Source organism: Eurosta solidaginis, chromosome 1, assembly GCF_040869045.1.
Source record: "Eurosta solidaginis isolate ZX-2024a chromosome 1, ASM4086904v1, whole genome shotgun sequence".
Taxonomy (NCBI): domain Eukaryota; kingdom Metazoa; phylum Arthropoda; class Insecta; order Diptera; family Tephritidae; genus Eurosta; species Eurosta solidaginis.
Genome location: NC_090319.1, coordinates 97979071 through 98000334, shown reverse-complemented (window position 1 = coordinate 98000334; position 21264 = coordinate 97979071). Strand labels below are relative to the sequence as shown.

The window sequence follows — 21264 nt, the reverse complement described above, 5'->3', positions numbered from 1 at the left end:
CCATAAAGTTTTTAACTGAAACTACGCAAACCATGACACAAATTTCTGTATGTTGTCAATTGAAAGTTCCGTATACCTCGTTGGTTAATAAGCTGCAAACGTATACTGAGCACATGTTACCTTACGTATGTAATAAATACTTCCTTTTAATATGACGCTGAACATAGATCGATTCTAATGCCGTAAACGAAGCGAGAACATTATACATATTGTAATAATAAGTATTCAAGAAAGTGTATTGGTTAATGTTCCCAAGGTTGGTTTCCCTACATTTTGAAATAAAAGATTCAAAAAAGCGCAAAAAGTATGACATTTCGGTAAAGACTATACTAATTATCTCACTCCGATGAAAGGATCAAGTGAAGACCCATGTGGCATTCCTTGATGCTTCCAATTTTGTCGGCAGGCAACGAAACGAGAGAGAAACTGTCCAGCTTTATTTGTCGGGAAAAATCGTGTAAAATGGTTAAGTATGTGACTGTCAAGAAAACTCACGAAGTTTTTATCAGTGAGGTTTCTTGTGCGCAGCTTTTCTTTGCAGAATCAGAATTTCAAAGTTTACACAATTTTCATTGTACACTTTAGCAACTGAATTCAGTAAACCGTCTCTAGTCACTATTAGAGACTATTTGGGGTAAAAACCACTTTTGAAACAATTTGCCATTCTGTAAGCTATCTCGCATTCCAAGCCCCACAAAAGTAATCACTAATTTGTAAGCTGGCCGGGGCAGATCACAAACATGAAAATTTCAGAAAAAGTATGAAAACTATTTGCGTAAAACGCTTTAAATATGTTGTTTTATTCCTCAAGCATAGAAAAAAATTAAAAAACAGAAAATACTAAAAACAAACATCGAACTCTATGTGGCGCCGCTGATATTCGAACCTACACACTTTGGGATTTTCTATACAAAATTGTGAACAGCGTTTTCGAAAGCTCAGCCACAATACCACCCAACGTTATGTTGACAAAATGCAATGCTATATTATTTGTTCAATGTATGAGTAAATTGTCTTATTGGTGAATTTCGTTGATATGGTGAATTGTTTTTGTGACTTTCTTTTACTGAATACCGAAATCATCTCAAGTCACAAAAATTGTCCCTAAAGGAAAATCTCAAATTTAGAGACTTGTGATGAGACTGATTCACAGTTAGTGATCACTAACTGTGAATCAGTCTCATCACAAGTCTCTAAATTTTATTCGAATACAGTGCCAGTCCCTGGATGGCTCATTGGAACCATGATAAAATCGTAACTATCGCTATTGTTTCGATTAATCGACTCATGGCGCAACGATACAAGGTGGCTGCATGGAACAGCTGATTATAAACTTTTTTTATTTGATTTGAATCATCAACTTCCGGTGCAGTACGATTTTGACATTTGTCCATCGAATTTACAAAAACAAAGTACATGGAATTTTTATTTATGTTTGTAGGTATGTCACCATGCTGCCACCTTGTATCATTGCGCTATGAATCGACTATATCACATTTTGACAACTGCGTGATTGTTGTAAACATGCTATTATTGCAACTAATGCAAGCTGAATTATATTAGTAATTTGCAGACTTCATTAAAAACATAATTTTTATGATTATGTGACAAAAGTATGCAAAATGAGCGTCTATCACGATGAAGTCGAGATAGAAGATATGGAATATGATGAAGAAGAGGAGATTTATTATTATCCATGCCCCTGTGGCGATCGATTTCAGATAACCAAAGTAAACTACAAAATTTCACAGGAACAAGTTTTGGATTTTATTTATATTTGTTTTGTATTTTTTAAGGAAGAACTCGTGGAAGGCGAAGAAGTCGCCACTTGCCCAAGTTGTTCGCTAATCATCAAAGTGATTTATGATGCTGTGAGTAATATAACTACAACAAATGCTTCTATGTTGAGATCATGCCCATTACAGTATCTGCGTGTACGTTTAAGAATTGTGAATCGTTTTTGCAAAAAAAAAACATCGGCTCGAGTAAGAAAACTCAAAATGTTCTATGGTAACGTTTTACAAGACTGCACCACCTAATTTTTATTAAAAATTATCAAAGGTGGTATCAAAAGATGCGCTTCGACTACCGTTTTTAGACTGTGAAAGCGGAAATTAAAAATTTGGTAATTCGGTTAGTGTACTGTGAGGACACATCGCAAGACTGACGCGTCAAAATCCATATCAAGGTTCTACCGACCGCAGTTATTTGGGGTTTCTTTCCCAACATAGACTTATAATTCCAGTGGGAAATACAGCACTGAATTGGTTCAAGAGCTACCTTACAGGAAGAAAACAGAAAACTATTATTAGGAACCTGACAGTTCCTGAAATAGAATTCTAAATAGATTTACCACAGGGATCAGTACTAAATGATATTAAAAGGTTCTTTGAGTCACTGAAATAAGACTATTTGCAGATGCATTGTTGACGAAAAGCTGTCCATCTCCATAACTGAAGCTATATCAAAAATACAAGCGGATATAGACTCTGCATATAAATGGATATGTCAAGAAAAGCTCAAAATTTAAGAAAACGAAATGGATGGTTTTGAGTAGATAGAATAAACCAAATAAAATATTTAGGATTTATAACAGACAACAAGCACTCTGAGCGTATTTGTGCCATGAAAAGCTCTCAGTAAAAACTCATCTGCCTTGTTCGGAGTCGGCATAAAACAAGTAGGTCCCGTCCCGCCAATTTGTAGGAAAAATTAAAAAGGAGCACGACGCAAATTGGAAGAGAAGCTCGACCTAAAGTCTCTTCGAAGGTTATCGCGCCGTACATTTTTTTTTTATTTAATAGACCGCAGATTAGAGTTTGATGAGCATCTTAAATATTTAGAGGGGAAAGTTTCAAAAAAGATTGGTTTTATGATCCGGACGTGCAAGCACGTAAGTCGATACTATAAAACAATGGTTTTAAGTCTATCGTTGAACCTCATTTTATATATTGCCCAACGATTATATAGAAAATAGCTGATTCAAATATAGATGTTGCAGAACTAATAAACTCCATAACTATAACACAAGAAACAAAAATAATTTTTACTTGCCAATTGTAAAATCCGAATTAAATAAAAAAAGGATATATTTTGAGGGATTAAGAGAATACAATGAACTACCTAGGGACTTAAAATATTGTAAAAATATGAAAGAGTTCAAGAGGCTATTATCCAAATATTGTAAAAGAGTACCTATTAGGTAAAAAAGAAATACATTTTATAAATCAAAATCAATTATGCAAAATCCAAAGACTGTACAGTGTGTACACTGTATAAATGTGATCTCATAGATTTAATCCAAGTCCAAAGAATGTAATATATAAATAAATGTATCGAAAGAAGTACAATATTGAGCTGAATGAGATTTGTTGAATGTGAATGAGAAATGTTCTTATCTACACCGGTGTTGCCTACAAGAGAGGAAGGAGCCATCCACAGAGTGGGTAGAAGAAAGACTTGCAACACAATTCTACATATTCTTGCGGATTTCGCGATGGGTCAAAAAGTATAAACAAGCTAAAGATGGAGCTGTTGGTAAATTTAATGCAAAGCTATACAGAAATTTATTTATTTATTTATACAGTTTTGTAGACTTATTTATTTATACAGTCTTGTAGACTTAAATTACATCTATGAGATCTCTTTATGTTATTGCTAATTGATTTTTTCTTACATCATTAAATTATCTAAAAGGCATTGTTGTGCAACGATCTTCTAAATGAGGTAAAGAAAATATTTTAAACGCAAAGCTGAAGATCTCTACTATTCGTTGAAGATTTGTACTATTCGTTGACACTTGTTGCTACATTACAGTGCAATACCTTGCATTGCTTAAATTTTTTTCCAAAACTTAATTAAAAAAACTAAGAAAGATTTTATGACCTGGATGGAGAGTTTTTGATATATCCAGTTACCAAATAGCAACGCCGGGAAAGGTAGACCATTGGGGTATATTTACGTAGGAAATCATCTAGCAACCTTTAAAAATTTAAATTTACAATCATTGGAAGTATCACATCCAGCCCTAAGTTGAGGTAGTTATACAGTGCCGAGAATTCCACCTTCATCATCACCGGCTCCTGCACAAGTGGTTCCATATGAAGTGCCTGAGAATTCGTTTTCCTCATTAGAAAGACAGTGATCATCAAACAGGTTAGATCAACAGAAAAGCATCACATATTGCTTGTACACATTTTAAAAATATAGTAATATACATATTAATATAAGCCTTATAGACACCTTCACGCAACAAATTTAATTTCTTTGTTTTTGTTGCGATAAAGACAGTGTTATTGATATTGAACAAATTCGTATTTGTAACAGGATTCGCCTTGGGTATGTGAGGCTGGCAGTTAAGAAGCTGTGAATCGAGGTTATCAACCCCTTGAATCCCTTAATTTAGTTATCGTGATTATCTTAGATATTTTAGATCGATTAACTTTTTCATATCCGGTTTTTCTTTTACTTTGACAAGCACCCAGTATCATAAAATAATTAAAACGGAAGATCAAATGAGTGCTGCTTAGGGTGAGATCAATTACGTAACATCATCCACCAAACTTATTTGAAAATGTCAAAACAGGAATATTGTCGTTACCACATGGAAACCCGAGGGTGATTCGGGTTATAAGAATTTCGCCGCAATAGTTAAAATTGTATTGTTCTTTAATAAAAACATAAATTCGCAATGTGAATTCGCAACGATTTCAAATTAAGATTAAGATTTAATCATTCATTTTCCTTATAAAAATTCACAAGTATGTATGTAACAAATAAGTATATTAAGCTAACAGATAACATTATAATGCAAGAAAAAGTAAGGCATTCTTTAAAAACAGTATTTTAGTTTTGAATACCATCTCGAAATCAAATTAATGGAATTACAAAAGTGTGTGGGGTGAATAAAAAAAAAATATTACGATTTAGAATAACAACTTAAAAGTTAATTTTAAGAATAACAACTGCATTTAAATTACTAGGTGCTAGGGTTCAGCAAATTTTTGATATCGTTGTGTGATAGTTGTAAGAGAAACGATTTAACATTCCGTAAAAATTCACGTAAGTTCCTAATGACACTTATAAACACGGGAAACGCATTGAAAACCTTATATGACACAATAGTAAAGAAATTATTGAAATGTGTAGTACGACACGTGGGAACAACAACAAGTCGGTGTGAATTCGTCCTTAGGTTATAATTATCCGAATGTAATGTAAATAACCAGAGCGAACAAAACATATTTTTAAACTTTTGAAATAGTACAAATGCTTAACAGGAAGTATTTTCAGGCCTCTGAAAAACTCCATTGAGCTGTGAAATCGATTACGATTACATATTTTTCTTATGACGCATTTTTGTATAGTTAGAAGTTGCTGTAATTTAGTGAAAGATGCACCTCCCCAGCAGCTGATGCCATATTGGAGCTTAGAGTGCACCAAGGCATAGTAAATATTTTTGAGCGTAGCGTTTGAGCAAATCTTTCTTAGACTATAAAAATAACGAACAGTAGAACGCATGTACGACTTCAAACTAGAAATATGCGTAGACCAACTTAGATTTTGGTCAACAGAAGCACCCAGGTAATGGAAAACGCTTACTTTTTCGATTGTGAAACACGCATTGCAGCAGTTTATTTCCGCATTGAAAGTTGTATCAGAACACGATAAACTATTGAGGGCAAAACGCTTGCAATCAGTGGCATGGAACACAATTCCAATATCAGTTGTTATTTTTGGATGTAGGTTGAAGCACATCATCTGCGTTTTTTTGCTGACAGTAAGCTTATGTGAAGCAAACCACAACCTGAGCAAATCTACGTCATTGTTGATGCCTGCTACCAAATCCAGATGGTTCGATGAACCATAGGCAATAGCAAGGTCATCTGCGAAGGCGGTAACCTTCCCAGAGAAAGGCAGTGAAAAAATTGAGTTCAAGTAGACCAAAAATAGTAACGGACCTAAAACAGATCCCTGAGGCACTCCTAAGTTAATCATAACAGGATTACTTGAACTGCTTCCAACCTTCACTTTCTGCACTCTTTCTGACAAGTAAGATGTAAACCAACTATATATAAAGCCACGGAAGCCCGCGCAATACAGTTTGTCTAATAGTATTTGGTGATCTACCATATCGAAAGCTTTCGTGACATCTACAAACAATCAAGCACAGTTATTGTTGTTGTCTAATTCGCTGTGTATAAAGGTACAAAATTCTAACAGAGCATCTTCTGTTGACCGCCCACATCTGAATCCAAATTGCATTGGGCTGAAAAAGTTCTTATTTTCAAGAAATGAAAGAATTCTACATTTGCAAATAGAATGTTGCGTGAACAGAGCCAAAGGAAGTTTGGCGTCCATCAAACTGGTCTAAACAATTCAATGATCCACATATTACTATAATTCTCTTTATATCTTTGGTTAGGCCAATATTAGAATATTCTGTGGAAATCTGGAACCCACGTTATCAGGCGCAGTGCGACAAATTAGACTTTTTGCGTTAAGGGACTTACTGCTCGCTTTATCAGCTTCGTTACAGGGTCGTAGAGAGATGGTATGTGTGAGACGAAACAAAAATAAATTTGTTTAATTCAGACCGAGGTACTCATCACGTAAGAAGATCGCCAAACGCAGCATAAAATCCTAAATATACCATAAAGACCGTAAAACATTATGGTCCGGGGAGCATTTTCATACAATGGTGTGGGACCACTCCACCTCATAATTTAATTTACTTATTTAAAGTCGACGCAAACACAAAGCGGTCGACTAATTATTGTAATAGACAGATATATATGTAAATACAGAGCCATTCTTAATATTAAAAAATTTAAAAAAGGTACATAGAAAATTAGTATGTTATAAACATTTGACATCACATTGTATAAGAAAAAATAAAATTAAAATATCAGGCTAAACATGAGCGTATAGCAGTATGTAAAGCGGCAAACGAACATTCAAAGCCAATGCAGTTATACAAATCATTGTACCGCGAGCACCAATGACGCAGGGGACTGTTTCTAGCAAAATTTTGCATAGAGGTAAATGAAAGGGCAAAAAATGTCTGGACGCACTAGCAGGAACCGCAAAATTTAGTTGACTGATTAGGTCAGGGGAGTCAATCACGCCAATGATGAGCTTGTGAATGAACATAACGCCAAGTACTACTCTACGATTCTCTAGAAATAGCAAATTAATTAGAAGAAGCATATTCCTGTATGGTGGAAGATGAGTACTTGATTCCCAGTTGAGACCTCGTAATGCAAAAATTAAAAACCGTCTCTGGACCGACTCAATCCGATCAACATGGATTTGATAGATTGGAGACCAAACACATGAACAGTACTCGAGAATAGGACGTACCAGCAAGGTATAAAGTATCTTTGTGAAATAAGGGTCATCAAACTCTTTACCCCAACGTTTGATAAAACTTAATACACCAGTTGCTTTGTTTATAGTGGTTGAAATATGTGTGGTAAAACTAAATTTCGGATCAAAAATAACTCCTATATCAGTTACAATAGATATCTGCTCAAAAGGGTTGTCGTTAAGTAATAAGATGAAAGGACCGGCTTCACACGGTGAAAAGTCATTTGCTTACATTTAGAGCAATTCAAAAAAAGTAAATTTGAAGTACACCAGCTTTGAAGTGAGTCAAGATCGGCCTGAAGCTGATTAAAACAGAACAAGTTCGAAGGCAGATATGTGTAACAGAGTTTTACATCATCTGCATACATAAACTAGAAAAAATAAGCTCGGGTATTAGCAATTAAAAAACGGTGAAGAAAAGAAACAACGTAATACCTGGAACAATGAATTAAAATGCATATACCTAAATACAAATAGTATAATAGCCAACAAGATCGAAGTTGAAAGAATGGTTGAAGAAGAAAAACCTAGTATTGTTTTATGTGCGGAGACCCATACAACAGAGAGTATAAACGAGTCTGAATTAAATATTATTAGTTTTAATCATATTAGATGTGATTCACATAGCCGACATACAGGTGGTGTCTTAATATATCTACATAAATCTATTAAATTTAAAATTGTATATAATAACAGTATAAACAATAACCTATGGTGCATTGTGATAAAAATACTAGGTGGAACGATGAAATGGCAAATTGGTTTAGTATACCACTCTCCTAATACAAGTGATGCTGAATTCATACAATATATTGGTGAGATACTAGGCGAAAATTAAAGTGAAAGTGAAAATAACATCATAATTGGTGACTTTAACATAAACATAAATACACAGTCAACGTATTCCAACCAACTAACTCATACATTCGCGACAGCATCAATGAATCAGTTAGTTGAATTCGATACAAGAATAACCGAAACTTCCAGAATAAAAATATACCTGCTTTCTAGTAACAATGATAAAATAATAAAAGAACTAGAAGAGCAACGTATATCCGACCATGAAACGATCTGTTTCAAACTGCCTGTGAAAGAAAAACATAAAATGAGAATATATGAAAATCGCCGGTGTTGGGATAGATATACAAAAGAGAATCTAATAACTCATAAGAAATTACAATTTCGTGGAGCATACCAGCTGAGATATTTGACTTAGAGTACAAACGATTAATAATATTTTATGTGATGTAATGGAAACACTAACGTACGAGAAAAGAGTGCAAATAAAAATAATAAATAAATGGTATGAACATGAGCTTACAGAGCTTAACAAATTAAAGTATGAGCTTTCCAAGATAGCCAAGAGAACCAACGATTGGGATAATTATAATTATACTAAACGGGAATATAAAAACTGATCAAAATAAAAAAGAAGCAATATATGGAAAATAAAATTATGGCAAACTGTAATAATCAAAAGAAAATGTGGAAATGTCTTAAAGACGCGATAAATTTAAACAACGAAACATCTCAAGACGGATTATTATAAATAACATACCAATTGAAGAAAATCAAGAAATCGCAAGTCGTTTAAACCAGTACTTCGTTGAAAGCATAAAAGAAATATGTAATACTATAGAAGCAATTATACCAGAAAATGCACCGGAAGATATAAATAGAGAATTAATGAATCTTAAACCTATAAACGTTGAACAGATTATGCGCATAACAGCTTCTTTGAAAAATAAATATGGAGGGAAAAAACTGATAACTGAAGGTGTATGTAAAGATAGTATGGAGTATCTGGGTTTCATGTATACATGCGTAATTAATGAAAGCTTTAGAGACGGGATCTTTCCGTCATGTTGGAAAACTGCGACGGGTGTACCAGTTGAAAAAGTGAAAGGCACAGAAAAACCAGAAGAAATAGGACCTATTAATACGATGCCCAGCGATGAAAAAATAATAGAGAGTCTAAAAGACCAGCTTCTCGAATATTTAAACAAATATGAGATTATTATAAGTGAACAATCAGGTTTCAGATCCAAACACTCCTGTGAAAGCGCTCTAAACCTGGTTGTCGCAGAATGGAAGGAAGTTAGTGACAGTCTCAAAAGGGCATTTGAGACTATTGACAGGGCAATACTACTGAGGAAACTACATAACATAGGAGTACGTAATAAAACCCTGGAGTGGTTTAAAAGCTACCTTACTGGAAGGAAGCAGAAAACCATAATTAGAAATCAAACTTCCCCTGAAATTGATATTGAGATAGGCCTACCACAAGGATCTGTACTTGCAGCAATACTATTCATCATATACATAAATGATATTAAAAATTGTCTGAGCCATTGCAAGATTAGGCTTTTTGCAGATGATGCACTATTGACTGTAAGCTGTGCATAGGAAAGAGAAGCTATGTCCAAGATGCAAGAGGACTTAGACGCAATATATAAGTGGTTGTGTCAAAACAGGCTTAAAATAAATATTGGCAAAACAAAATTTATGATATTAAAGAGAAAATCTTCCGTAGAAGAAAATACGTCGCTGAAAATAGCAAATTGTGCGATAAATAAAGTTAATGAAATGAAATACCTCGGAATAATAATTGATGATTAAATTTTAAGAGCACCTTAAATATACAGAAGCTAAAATATAAAAAAAAAAATCAGATTCATGATTCGAACCTGTAAACATGTGGGCAAATATTATAAAATAATGGTATATAAATCCATTATAGACCTCATATATTGCCCTACAATTTTATTCACATTACAGGACTCGAATATCTCAAAACTCCAGGTGAAGCAAAATAAAGCAATGCGGTTTATCCTTAAGAAACGTTACGATACACCAATACATGAAATGCTTGAAAGCCTAAATTGGCTAAGCGTAAAACAACTCATCGTATACTATACTTTAAAATTTATACATAACATTAAAATAGGAAATCAGCCGAAATTTCTAAACGACCGACTAATATACAACAACGAGGTTCACGATTACCAAACAAGAAACAGAAACAACTTTCGCCTGCCAGCAGTACGATCGGAGCTCAACAAGAAAAATATATATGCTACGCAGGACTGAGAGAATATAACGATCTTCCAATTGAAATAATACAATGCCAAAACATCAATGAATTTAAGAAACTACTGTATAATTACTGTAAAGCATTACCTTTTAGATAATGATCTCATAGATATAGAAATAATTTAGGTCTACAAGAGTGTATAAAAATAAATAATAATAATAATAATAAAAACTCTAGAATGTAATATAACCTTTGGTAAGAGTAATGGACCCAGATGGCTACCCTGGGGCACGCCAGAAGTTACATCAAACGACTTTGAAAGATTGTTGTTGAAGAAGACTCGCTGAGTCCTATTTTCAAGATAACTTGAAATCCAACTTAATAAAGGCGCTGGAAAACCCAGAAGATCAAGTTTGTGAACTAAGAGCTCGTGATTAACAGAGTCAAATGCTTTACTAAAGTCGGTGTAAATTACATCTGTTTGTTTGCAATCTAAAAAACCATTCATAACAAAAGACGTAAATTCAAGCAAGTTGGTAGTAGTTGATCTCCGATGCACAAAACCATGTTGACAATGTGATATTAAAGAGCTACACAGGTATTTAAGCTGGTATGTAATTATATGCTCAAAAGTTTTAGGGATAGCTGAAAGCTTAGCTATGCCTCTGTAGTTCTCAATATTAGACCTACTACCTTTTTTATGCAAAGGTATAATAAACGATTGTTTCCAAATAGATGGGAATGATGCGGATTCCAGAGACAGTTTAAATAATTTAAAGATAGGCTCTGATAAGCTGACAGCACAGTACTTAATTACACAACTAGGAACACCATCTGGACCCGGTGAAGATATCGGTTTCAATGCAAGAAGATTATTAAGAACAGTATCTTTATCAATAAATGGGTTTAAAATATTATTAGAACTTTCCAAGCAATATGAGTATACATATGTAGATTAGACTGGACACATTGGGATGAATAGGTTGATTTAAAGAATTCAGCAAATAAATCTGCGATTTCGTGATCAGAATTTGCGTTTTTGCACCCATAAATAAAAGTAGATGGGAAATCAGAAGTTTTCCTTTTGGAATTAACAAATCTGTAGAAACGTTTCGGATTATTAGTAAATTGGAATTTGCAACATGATAAGTAACCTTTATAACACTGCTGGTTAAGACGATGAAAATTGGCGCGCCACTAAATATTGTTATTATTATTATTATTCTTTATTCGGTCTATGATAACAATATCTCACAGACAAATGTACAAGAAATTACTTACTGACTAAATTGGCTGGAATTGAGTACTAGGAATAAAATGATGTAATCTTATCGACGAACTGGGATCTCGGCATTGCGAAATCGAGATCAAGCGGTTTGTAAATATTGTTAATTTCACTGACAGCCCTAGTAATGGGCGCGAGATAGTGGTAATTAGATTTAACTGTAGTAAGATGGAAAGGGTAGTGGGAACGTAGGATGCGATTTGGGACGTTGAAGTAAAGTTGATCGAGCAGATTCACGCACTCAATTAAGCCATTTACAAAGGCGAAAATGAACATTATCGGATGGATTGTGCGCCTACTAGAGAGAGATTTCAAGTTTATGAGAAAACACCGTGCAGTATAGGATGGAAAGGGATCGACGAAATGAAGTGGATAGAGAGCAAAGCGAGTAAAGCTACGCTGTACACGCTCTATTCTGTCCGAATGAGAACTATATTATAGGTTCCATATAATTGAAGCGTACTCCAACTTAGACCGGAAAAGACAAGTTAAAAGGGATTTTCTTGTATAGGGATCTTTAAAGTCTTTCGCATAACGCTTCAAAAAGCCCAAATTCGAAAACTGTATTCACTTGACTGACAAAGGTAAAACCAGAGTGAAACAGAACGCCTAGATCAGAAAATACCTCAAGTGAGGACAGTTGAGTGTTAAGAATCGAGTAAGTTGAATTTATACGATTACGCGCACGCGACAAGGTTAAATGAAAGCATTTTTTTATGTTAAGCAACAGCTTGTTTTTGAGACTCCAATCTGTAAGATTGTTGAGTTCATTTTGTAGCCGAAGTGCGTCAGCCACGCAGGTAACTCTGGAATACAATTTCAGGTCATCAGTATAGAGAAGAAATTGCGAGTGATTAAAGCAGGACCGGATAACATTGAAAACAGAACAAAAAGAAGCGGGCCTAGAATACTACCCTGCGTTACTCCGGAGGTTACGACAAAAGAGTAAGACGCAGTACCAGCGATTTATACAAACGTTGTTCTGTTCGTGAGGTAGGATCGCAACCACAGAAGAAAGACTGAATGGAAACCAAGGAGCTCAAGCTTGTGTAATAAAATATCATGAGAGACTGTATCGAAGGCTTTAGAGAAATCGGTGTAAATGGTATCCACCTGAGATCCACTCTTAAAGGCCGATAAACAGTACTATGAAAAAACCGCAAGATTGGTTACGGTGGAACGACCACAGACAAAACCATGTTGGTTGGGATTAATAATTTCTTTAACTGCGAAGAATAACTTATCTTTTATCACCTTTTCAAAAAGTTTTGAGAAGGTGGTTAATTTTGAGATTGGACGGTAATTTCTGACATCATTCTTGTTACCAGATTTGTGGATGGGTGTAATGGAGCTCATCTTCCATTTCTCGATAAAAATTTCGGAGGAAAGGAAACGGTTAATTATCTGAGATAAAGGGAAAGCTAGGGATGAGCAGCATTTCGTAAGGAAAAAAGAGGTGAGGCCATCGGAATCATTTTTATAAGACAGTTTTAAAGCAGAGATAACATTCTGTATATCTAAGTCAGTGATGCAAAGTGCTCCAAAATCAACGCAATGCGAACCAAGATAATCACCGTAATAATTATAAGTGCCAACGCAAGCATCATTTACAAAATTGGACTTGAAAAAATCAGCAAAGAGAGTTACGCTGTCATGCAGAGAAGAGGAGAAAAGACCATTCAGAGTCATACAGCTAGGAATATTCGAGCATCCTTTCTTAGAATGGATGAAGTTCCAGAATGCTTTGGGATTGGACTTTAACTCATCCTCAATACGAGATATATAATTGTTATATAGAGTTTTATCAAGTTTATTGAATTCTTTACTAAGGCTGATATACTTTTCTCTGAAGCTAAAATCGTTTGTGAACATGAAAAGTTTATAATATTTATTTCGTTTGTTCTTCAGTCTTTTAAGCCTTCTCGTATACCAAGGTAACTTATGTCTCCAAAGAGGGATCAGATTTAGGTTAGGGTTTAAGACCAAGTAAATTTGTTCAAGAAACATCTCATAGCACTCAGCAACATTACGCGAAAGAAAAATAGAGCTCCAATCAATTCCTTTGAAAATTGCATTTAAAGAACCGTAATTAGCATTTCTGAAGTTTAAAGACTGGTAATCGATTGTGTAGATTGTAGGAAATGTACAAAACTGAAGGGATAAAAAGAGCGGCACATGGTGTATATCAGATTTACAGATAGGGAAATTACACTCTTGTAACTCAAAGATCAAGTTCTCATCAATGAATAAAAGGTCAAGGAAGTTACCAATCATGTTGGGAATATAATTAATTTGGGATAGATTAATGATGGAAAGACTATCTAGAACATGGATCTCATGTGGAAGGCTAGCATTAGAGGCAGTTAAGACACCGTTCATAAGCAGGTCAGACCAAACGATCTTGTTTAAGTTAAAATCACCCAGTATGCAGAAGTGGTCATCTTCATGATTTTCATAGATATATAAAATGTTATTGATATGGAGTGCATATAAAGTGTTCAGAACTGGTTGTCGGAATGTAAGATACGCAGATAAACAAGCTACCAAAGGTGCCGAAGATGCGGACACACAGTTGATCTAAAAGCGAATCTGCGTTTACAAGAGCGAGGATTGACGACCTAAACGCACGTTTTACCGCAATTAAGACACCCCACCCCCACTACAGCCTGTTTTTTGCGCATCTCTATCCTTACGATAAATATGAAAAATATTCGGATAAAAAACTCTGCATCGAAAAAGTCACTAGTTAACCATGTTTCAACTAGCACAAAAACATCGAACTCACACCGAGACGTGAAGAAAATACTTCTTTAGCCTTAGTACGCATTCCAGAGATATTTTGGTAATAAATTTTAAGAAGCTTAAGATTTTCAATATTATTATAATCAGAAAGACAAAGAGTATTAACTACGTTATTATTTAAGTCGGTCACTTCAGTTCCTTGGGACGTTACGAAATGGCTGGACGTTTATCCCAGTTGGCCATAGGTTGGGATCTAGAAGCAGACTGTAGAAGTCGGGAGACACGCCCAGTTTGAAATTAATCTTCCGTAGACTCTGAAGCGGGGTGTTTTTCTTAACTAATTTGTAGCAAGAAATGAATTGATCATCGATACCAGAATGCTTTTTCACATAATCAACAGTCATATCTTCAGATACCGATGGTTTAAACGAAGATAGATGCACCCATTTTCTGATTACGGCTACTTCTAGCTCTGTTGAAGCATTTCGACCAACCACACGATTATTAAAATTGACACCATTAATGTGACGCGAAGTAACATAATTATTTTGCTTACCATAAGACTGTTGAGATGCTTTGGTGGTATGCAAATTAACAACAGTTGCCTCTTCTATATTATTAGAATGTTGAGAGATCGGAGTCAAGGTAGAAGCGCCAGAGAGAAGATCGACCGCAGAGTTATCAGAAATATACGGCACTGTAGGAAGTGTATGTGATGCAGATGCCGACACCGAGGCGTTGTTGTTGGGATAAATTGCATTAGATTCGACGTTGGCAGCAGCAACAGACGAGAAAGTGGAAGGCGATGATGGCATAATAGCATTGCACGCAGCAGACATGTTATTGTTTTTGGCTGGGGGTGGATTTTTAAAATTTTTAGCAGCAAATCTTCATCCAGAAAACCAGTCAGTAAAACCTGACCTGCCAGCGCAGTTATCAATTCGTCTTTCTGTGCTATACTTCGGTGTAATACGGAAAAACAATCAAGCATGCTATCCATTTTTTTCAGCAGGTTGTCATTATCTGATTTTAGATCAGTGATAAGAGTATTAATACTCGCGCTCTCTTTAAGAAGAGTAGCAAGTGTATTAGCTGTTTCTGTTTGACTCCAGTGTTGCCAGGTGATGCAAAAAAAGAAGCTAGATTGGAAAAAAAAGGTTAGAAAAGGCTAAATTTAGAAAAGAAAGAAGCTAAAAAAAGGCCAGAAATTTTTTGGTTAACTCATAAAATTTTTTTTATACAAACTTATAAACATAACTCAAGCATAACTTCCTGTTTCAAAACATATCAGGCACATTTTCTTTGACTAGCACATGAAATTACTTTAAATTATTGCATATGTGTATATACATAAAAAAAATATTACAAACTAATTATTTATATAAAATATTCCGCGTCTGAAGAATCAGAAGAGCTTATGTCTGGGTATAAAGTTTGGCTATTTACCATAGATATGAGATCATAGGTAATTTCAAAGTCATTACAACATTTAGATAAGCGTTTTAACGAGCATCTAATATTAAGCAGCGCATTAAGCATTTTAATTTTTAGTTTGTTCCTTAATTTAGTTTTCAGAATTTTCATGCCACTAAAAACTCTTTCAACCTCCGCGTTACTGAGTGGTAATACTAAAAAACTAAATATGAATTCGACAAGTTCTAAAAAAGGAGGTTCGTTCGGACTTGCGACCAAAATTCCATGGTGGAGTGTACATTTTTCCATTGTATAGTTACAAGTTTTCGCCACTGCAGCTCTATTAATGCTATTGAAGAATAACTATACTTCTCTTTTTCAAAATAAGAAAATACATCTGGCTTTGAAATTTTCAACAAATTTTCAGCAGAAAAAGAATTCATCTTTTGTAGAGAACTCATATTATTAGGTATTAGGTGTTCATGGGAACTATTGAAATTATTTTATTTTAAACATTTTTAAAAATATATTCGGAGTAAAAAAGGCTATAAAAAAGTCACGAAGCTAAACACAATATTTCGAGGCTAAAGGCAAAAAAAAAAAAGGCTAAATCTAGCCTCGAAAAGGCTAACCTGGCAACACTGTTTGACTCATTTGCTCACAATTATTGTTGATGTAGTTGGCGTTAGTATGCTCGTTAATGTTGATTTGTTGTTGCCGTTGATCTGCATGTTATTACTGGAGGTGGCGTTAGTATGCTCATTATTAGCCGTGTTTTTTAACACGCGCGTATACGTTTCGTTTGCGCGTGTAAAAAAACGCCTATCTTCGCTTAGATAATGCTTAGGAGACCCATCTAGCGGCTGTGGTTAAACAACTAGCTACAGCAACAGGGTGTACCGAAAAGCGGAGACGCAACGCTCTGATGGCCATAGGGTATAACATATAGCTGAATCAGTTGCGATGAATTGTGGACACACATAGAATACATAGAATTAGTGTAGAGGGTGAAACAAAGACACATATTTCAGTTACATCTGAGTATAATGCGTATTGAAATTTAGTGGGACAAAATTTATGCGCAGCAACTTCAGAGGTGTATTTATAGTTTGTCACTTAGCAGTCAATATAAAGTTTAAGCGTAAACGGATATACGCGTGTTAAAAAACACGGCTATTATTATTATTGATGTTGTTGGTACAGCCGTTGACTTGCAAATTATTATTATTGATATTGACGCTGGTGTTGTTGTTGTTGTTCAGCGAAGACATTTCAGCCTCATGATGAGCTACAGCACAATCGCCACAAATATCTTGCAACTCTTCAGGAGTGCATGCTACCGTATGCTGAAGATAATAGGCCACTAAGGTGGATATATCAGCAGGACAATGAGAGTGAATCAACAATATCAGTGTTATGGAGTGGCCAGCACAGTCCCCAGATCTAAAATTTGTGGAATACCGTAAAAACATCAATAAGAGGAAAGTGTCCAAGTAACAATGACGGGCTTTGGGAAGTCATTAAGGATTCAAATGCAATTCCGGTTTCAGTCTGCCAAAAATTAGTCGATTCCATGCCGAAACGCTGACTGTCAGTTATAAACAGCAGTGGCTTTTCAACAAAGTATTAAACTAAGTAGAACCTACTTTTTAAATAACTGAACTAATTTGTTTATTTTTTTGGTCTTATATTGTTACTTTTTACCCCAAACCAGAAGTGTCCTTATTTTTGAATTTTTCACCAATTTGTATCTGCATCAGATCATAGAATTATTATATTTCACATAACTCTACTATATATTCTATAGTATAAATTTCGTTCACTGTGTATGCTCCCGTACAGTCAATCCGTAGATATATTAAGTCAGGGCCCGTATTATGTATTCTCCCTAGGTGAATATAATTGGCGACATTTTCCGCCGGGACAAAAAATCCGTGAGAAGTTAGTTCCGAGAGAATATTTAAAATTGGCCTGTACTATCTGAACGACAGGCAATAAAAAACGGATTTATTTTAAAAGTGAATAAAAAAAAATTGTAAAAACAAAGTATATTAAAAAAGTTCAGTAAAAATAGGGACCTTCATTTAAACCAAAGTTATATGGCGAGTCGCATTTTTACTGAACCTTCTTTTTATACTCAGCTGAGCAGAGCTCACAGAGTATATTAACTTTGTTCGCATAACGGTAATCCGTAACGGCATAAACTAATCGAGATAGATATAGACTTCTATATCAAAATGATCTGGGCGAAAAAATAAATTCATTTAGCCATGTCTGTCCGTCCGTCCGTCCGTCCGTAAACACGATAACTTGAGTAAATTTTGAGGTATCTTGATAAAATTTGGTATGTAGGTTCCTGGGCACCCATCTCAGATCGCTATTTAAAATGAACGAAATCGGACCATAACCACGCCCACTTTTTCAATATCGAAAATTTCGAACCGATAAAGTGCGATAATTCATTACCAAAGACGGCTAAAGCGATGGAACTTGGTAGGTGGGTTGACCTTATGACACAGAATAGAAAATTAGTAAAATTTTGGACAATAGGCGTGGCACCGCTCACTTTTAAAAGAAGGTAATTTCAAAGTTTTGCAAGCTGTAATTTGGCAGTCGCTGAAGATATCATGATGAAATTTGGCAGGAACGTTACTCCTATTACTATATGTGTGCTAAAGAAAAATTAGCAAAACCGGATTACGAACACGCCCGCTTTTAAAAAATTTTTTTTTTTAAAGTCAAATTTTAACAAAATATCTTTACAGTATATAAGTAAATTATGTCAACATTCAACTCCAGTAATGATATGATGGAACAAAATACAAAACTAAAAGAAAATTTGAAAAAGGGCGCGGCTTGAAAAGGGAGGGACTTAGTTCACGTACTTATCTGAACTCATTTTGTATTGGTATAAAAAATGGCCGAAATCCGACTATGACCACGCTCACTTTTTCGATATCGAAAATTACGAAAAATGAAAAATGCAATAATTCTATACCAAATATGAAAAAAGAGATGAAAAATGGTAAGTGGATTGTTTTATTGACACAAAATATAACTTTAGAAAAAACTGTAAAATGGGTGTGACACCTACCATATTAAGTAGAATAAAATGACAAAAGTTCTGCAGTACGAAATCAAACGCCCTTGGAATCTTAGCAGGAATACTGCTCCTGGTATTACATATATAAATAAAGTAGCGGTACCCGACAGATGGTGTTCTGGGTCACCCTGGTCGATATCTCGAAAACGCCTTCACATATACAACCAAGGGCCACTCCCTTTTAAAACCCTCATTAATACCTTTAATTTGATACCCATATCGTACAAACACATTCTAGAGTCACCCCTGGTCCACCCTTATGGCGATGTCTCAAAAAGGAGTCCACCTATAGAACTAAGGCTCACTACGTTTTAAATAATCATTAACACCTTTCATTTGATACCCATATCGTACAAACACATTCTAGAGTCACCCCAGGTCCACCTTTATGGCGATATCTCGAAAAGGCGTCCACCTATAGAACTAAGGCCCACTCCCTTTTTAAATACTCATTAACACCTTTCATTTGATACCCATACCGTACAAGCACATTCTAGAGTCACCCCTGGTCCACCTTTATGGCGATATCTCGAAAAGGCGTCCACCTATAGCACTAAGGCCCACTCCCTTTTAAAACACTCATTAACACCTTTCATTTGATACCCATATCGTACAAACACATTCTAGTGTCACCTCTGGTCCACCTTTATGGCGCTATCTCGAAAAGGCGTCCACCTATAGAACTAAGGCCCACTCCCTTTTAAAATACTCCTTAACACCTTTGATTTGATACCCATATCGTACAACACATATTCTAGAGTCACCCCTGGTCCACCTTTATGCCGATATCCTGAAATGGCGCCCACCAATAGAACTATGGCCCACTCCCTTTTAAAATACTCTTTAATACCTTCCATTTGAAACCCATGTCATACAAACACATTCCAGGGTTACCCTAGGTTAATTTTGCTAAATGGTGATTTTCCCTTATTTTGTCTCCAAAGCTCTCAGCTGAGTATGTAATGTTCGGTTACACCCGAACTTAGCCTTCCTTGCTTGTTTGTATTTAATACGTTTTTATTGCCGGTCGTTCATATAGAGAAATGCTACGGGTTTTTGGTCATTTTTAAAAAAGCTTATTTTGTCACAAATAAAAAAAAATATATTTTTAGATTTAGCATTATTGATATCATGGTCGAAACGCGCCGTTCGGTACCCCCTCTATCAATAATTTTAGATAAAAAGTATACAGTGAACCGTCTTGTAAAATTATATAAAAGTTGTAAGCTTCAGTGAAAGTTAAAGCCCGAACAGATAAGATTTTTGATGGAGCATCGTGCGTTGACAGCTGAGTAGACTGCATGCGTTGTCAGGGCATGATACTGCATCAAAAATCTTATGTTTTCGGGTATTTAAGCTCAATTTAACTTTGTCTTTTTGGCCGGTTACATAGCTTAGTTTAAGCAGGCGCAAAGTGACATATTTAACAGTAATAATAATAATAACTTGGAGAGATATTTTTGTGGCGTGGTACTTTCTGATTCTTTCGTACGAATTGGTAGGACCTACATGTTTTACGTCAGCTTTGAATCACATCTGGAAGGCGCGTGTAATTTCCGTAAAAAATTACTCGCAGTGTTTTCCAAACTACTTAAGTGCTTTGACATTTTTTGTCACATTACTTAAAACCAAAGCGACCGCAGATATTGTAAAGGCACAACAATACTACGTATTTAATTATATATATTGTTACAATACGAATATTTTTAGAACATGTTTAAAGCGGAGGAAGATGAGGAAACAGCGCTTAATAATAAAATGAAGGATATGAAGTTGGAAAAACACTGAATAAAGATACGCAGGCAGCCTTGACCGGCTATACCGCAACGCAACTGTCTAAAACTCTTACCCTCATATTCTTAAAAAAAATGCAAAAGGGTTAAAAAGCATTTAAAATGACATTTCCATGTATATTTTAAATTATAAAAGCTTTATAAACCTTCTTATTTTTTATGAATACGGGGGTTAGTTTGAAAATGATGGACGATACATTTCTTTTGTAAAAAGAAAGCTTCATATATTTGTTTAGTTTTACATGAATGATGAATGTATATATACATATATATATGTTTTATTTCAATATACGCTGACTAGATTAAACAGTTTTAATTATAAAATATAAATATGTGATTTGAATACATCGCCACATTAATCAATAGCCTAATATTATCGTCACTTTGAGAAAGAGGTAGGTATTCGAAGTATATTATTGAGCTCCTCTACTCTATTTTACTACTTGGTCTCCAATAGTGAGTCCCCGAGTTCCAAAGACTGTCTATCTACTTTGTTGCGCATAGTCAGCAAAAAAGCCAACGGGCT

The 21264-nt window shown here is 35.0% G+C and overlaps 1 protein-coding gene across 1 annotated transcript; it reads left to right on the top strand.

Moving 5' to 3' along the window:
- The first annotated feature begins 1483 nt into the window (after nt 1–1483).
- Nucleotides 1484–21081, top strand: Dph3 (Diphthamide biosynthesis 3). The gene is made up of 3 exons (XM_067759319.1): nt 1484–1730; nt 1797–1871; nt 20656–21081. Exons 1-3 carry the CDS (start codon nt 1623–1625, stop codon nt 20731–20733), a joined length of 261 nt encoding a protein of 86 aa, XP_067615420.1. The 5' UTR covers nt 1484–1622; the 3' UTR covers nt 20734–21081.
- Nucleotides 21082–21264: the final 183 nt, after the last annotated feature.

Bases quoted from the DNA above. Each gene is read 5' to 3' on its own strand.
- Dph3 (XM_067759319.1), top strand. From the start codon at position 1,623: ATGAGCGTCTATCACGATGAAGTCGAGATAGAAGATATGGAATATGAT. The intron at 1,731-1,796 runs GTAAACTACAAA...GTATTTTTTAAG, and splicing joins ATCGATTTCAGATAACCAAA to GAAGAACTCGTGGAAGGCGA. The intron at 1,872-20,655 runs GTGAGTAATATA...GAATATTTTTAG, and splicing joins TCAAAGTGATTTATGATGCT to AACATGTTTAAAGCGGAGGA.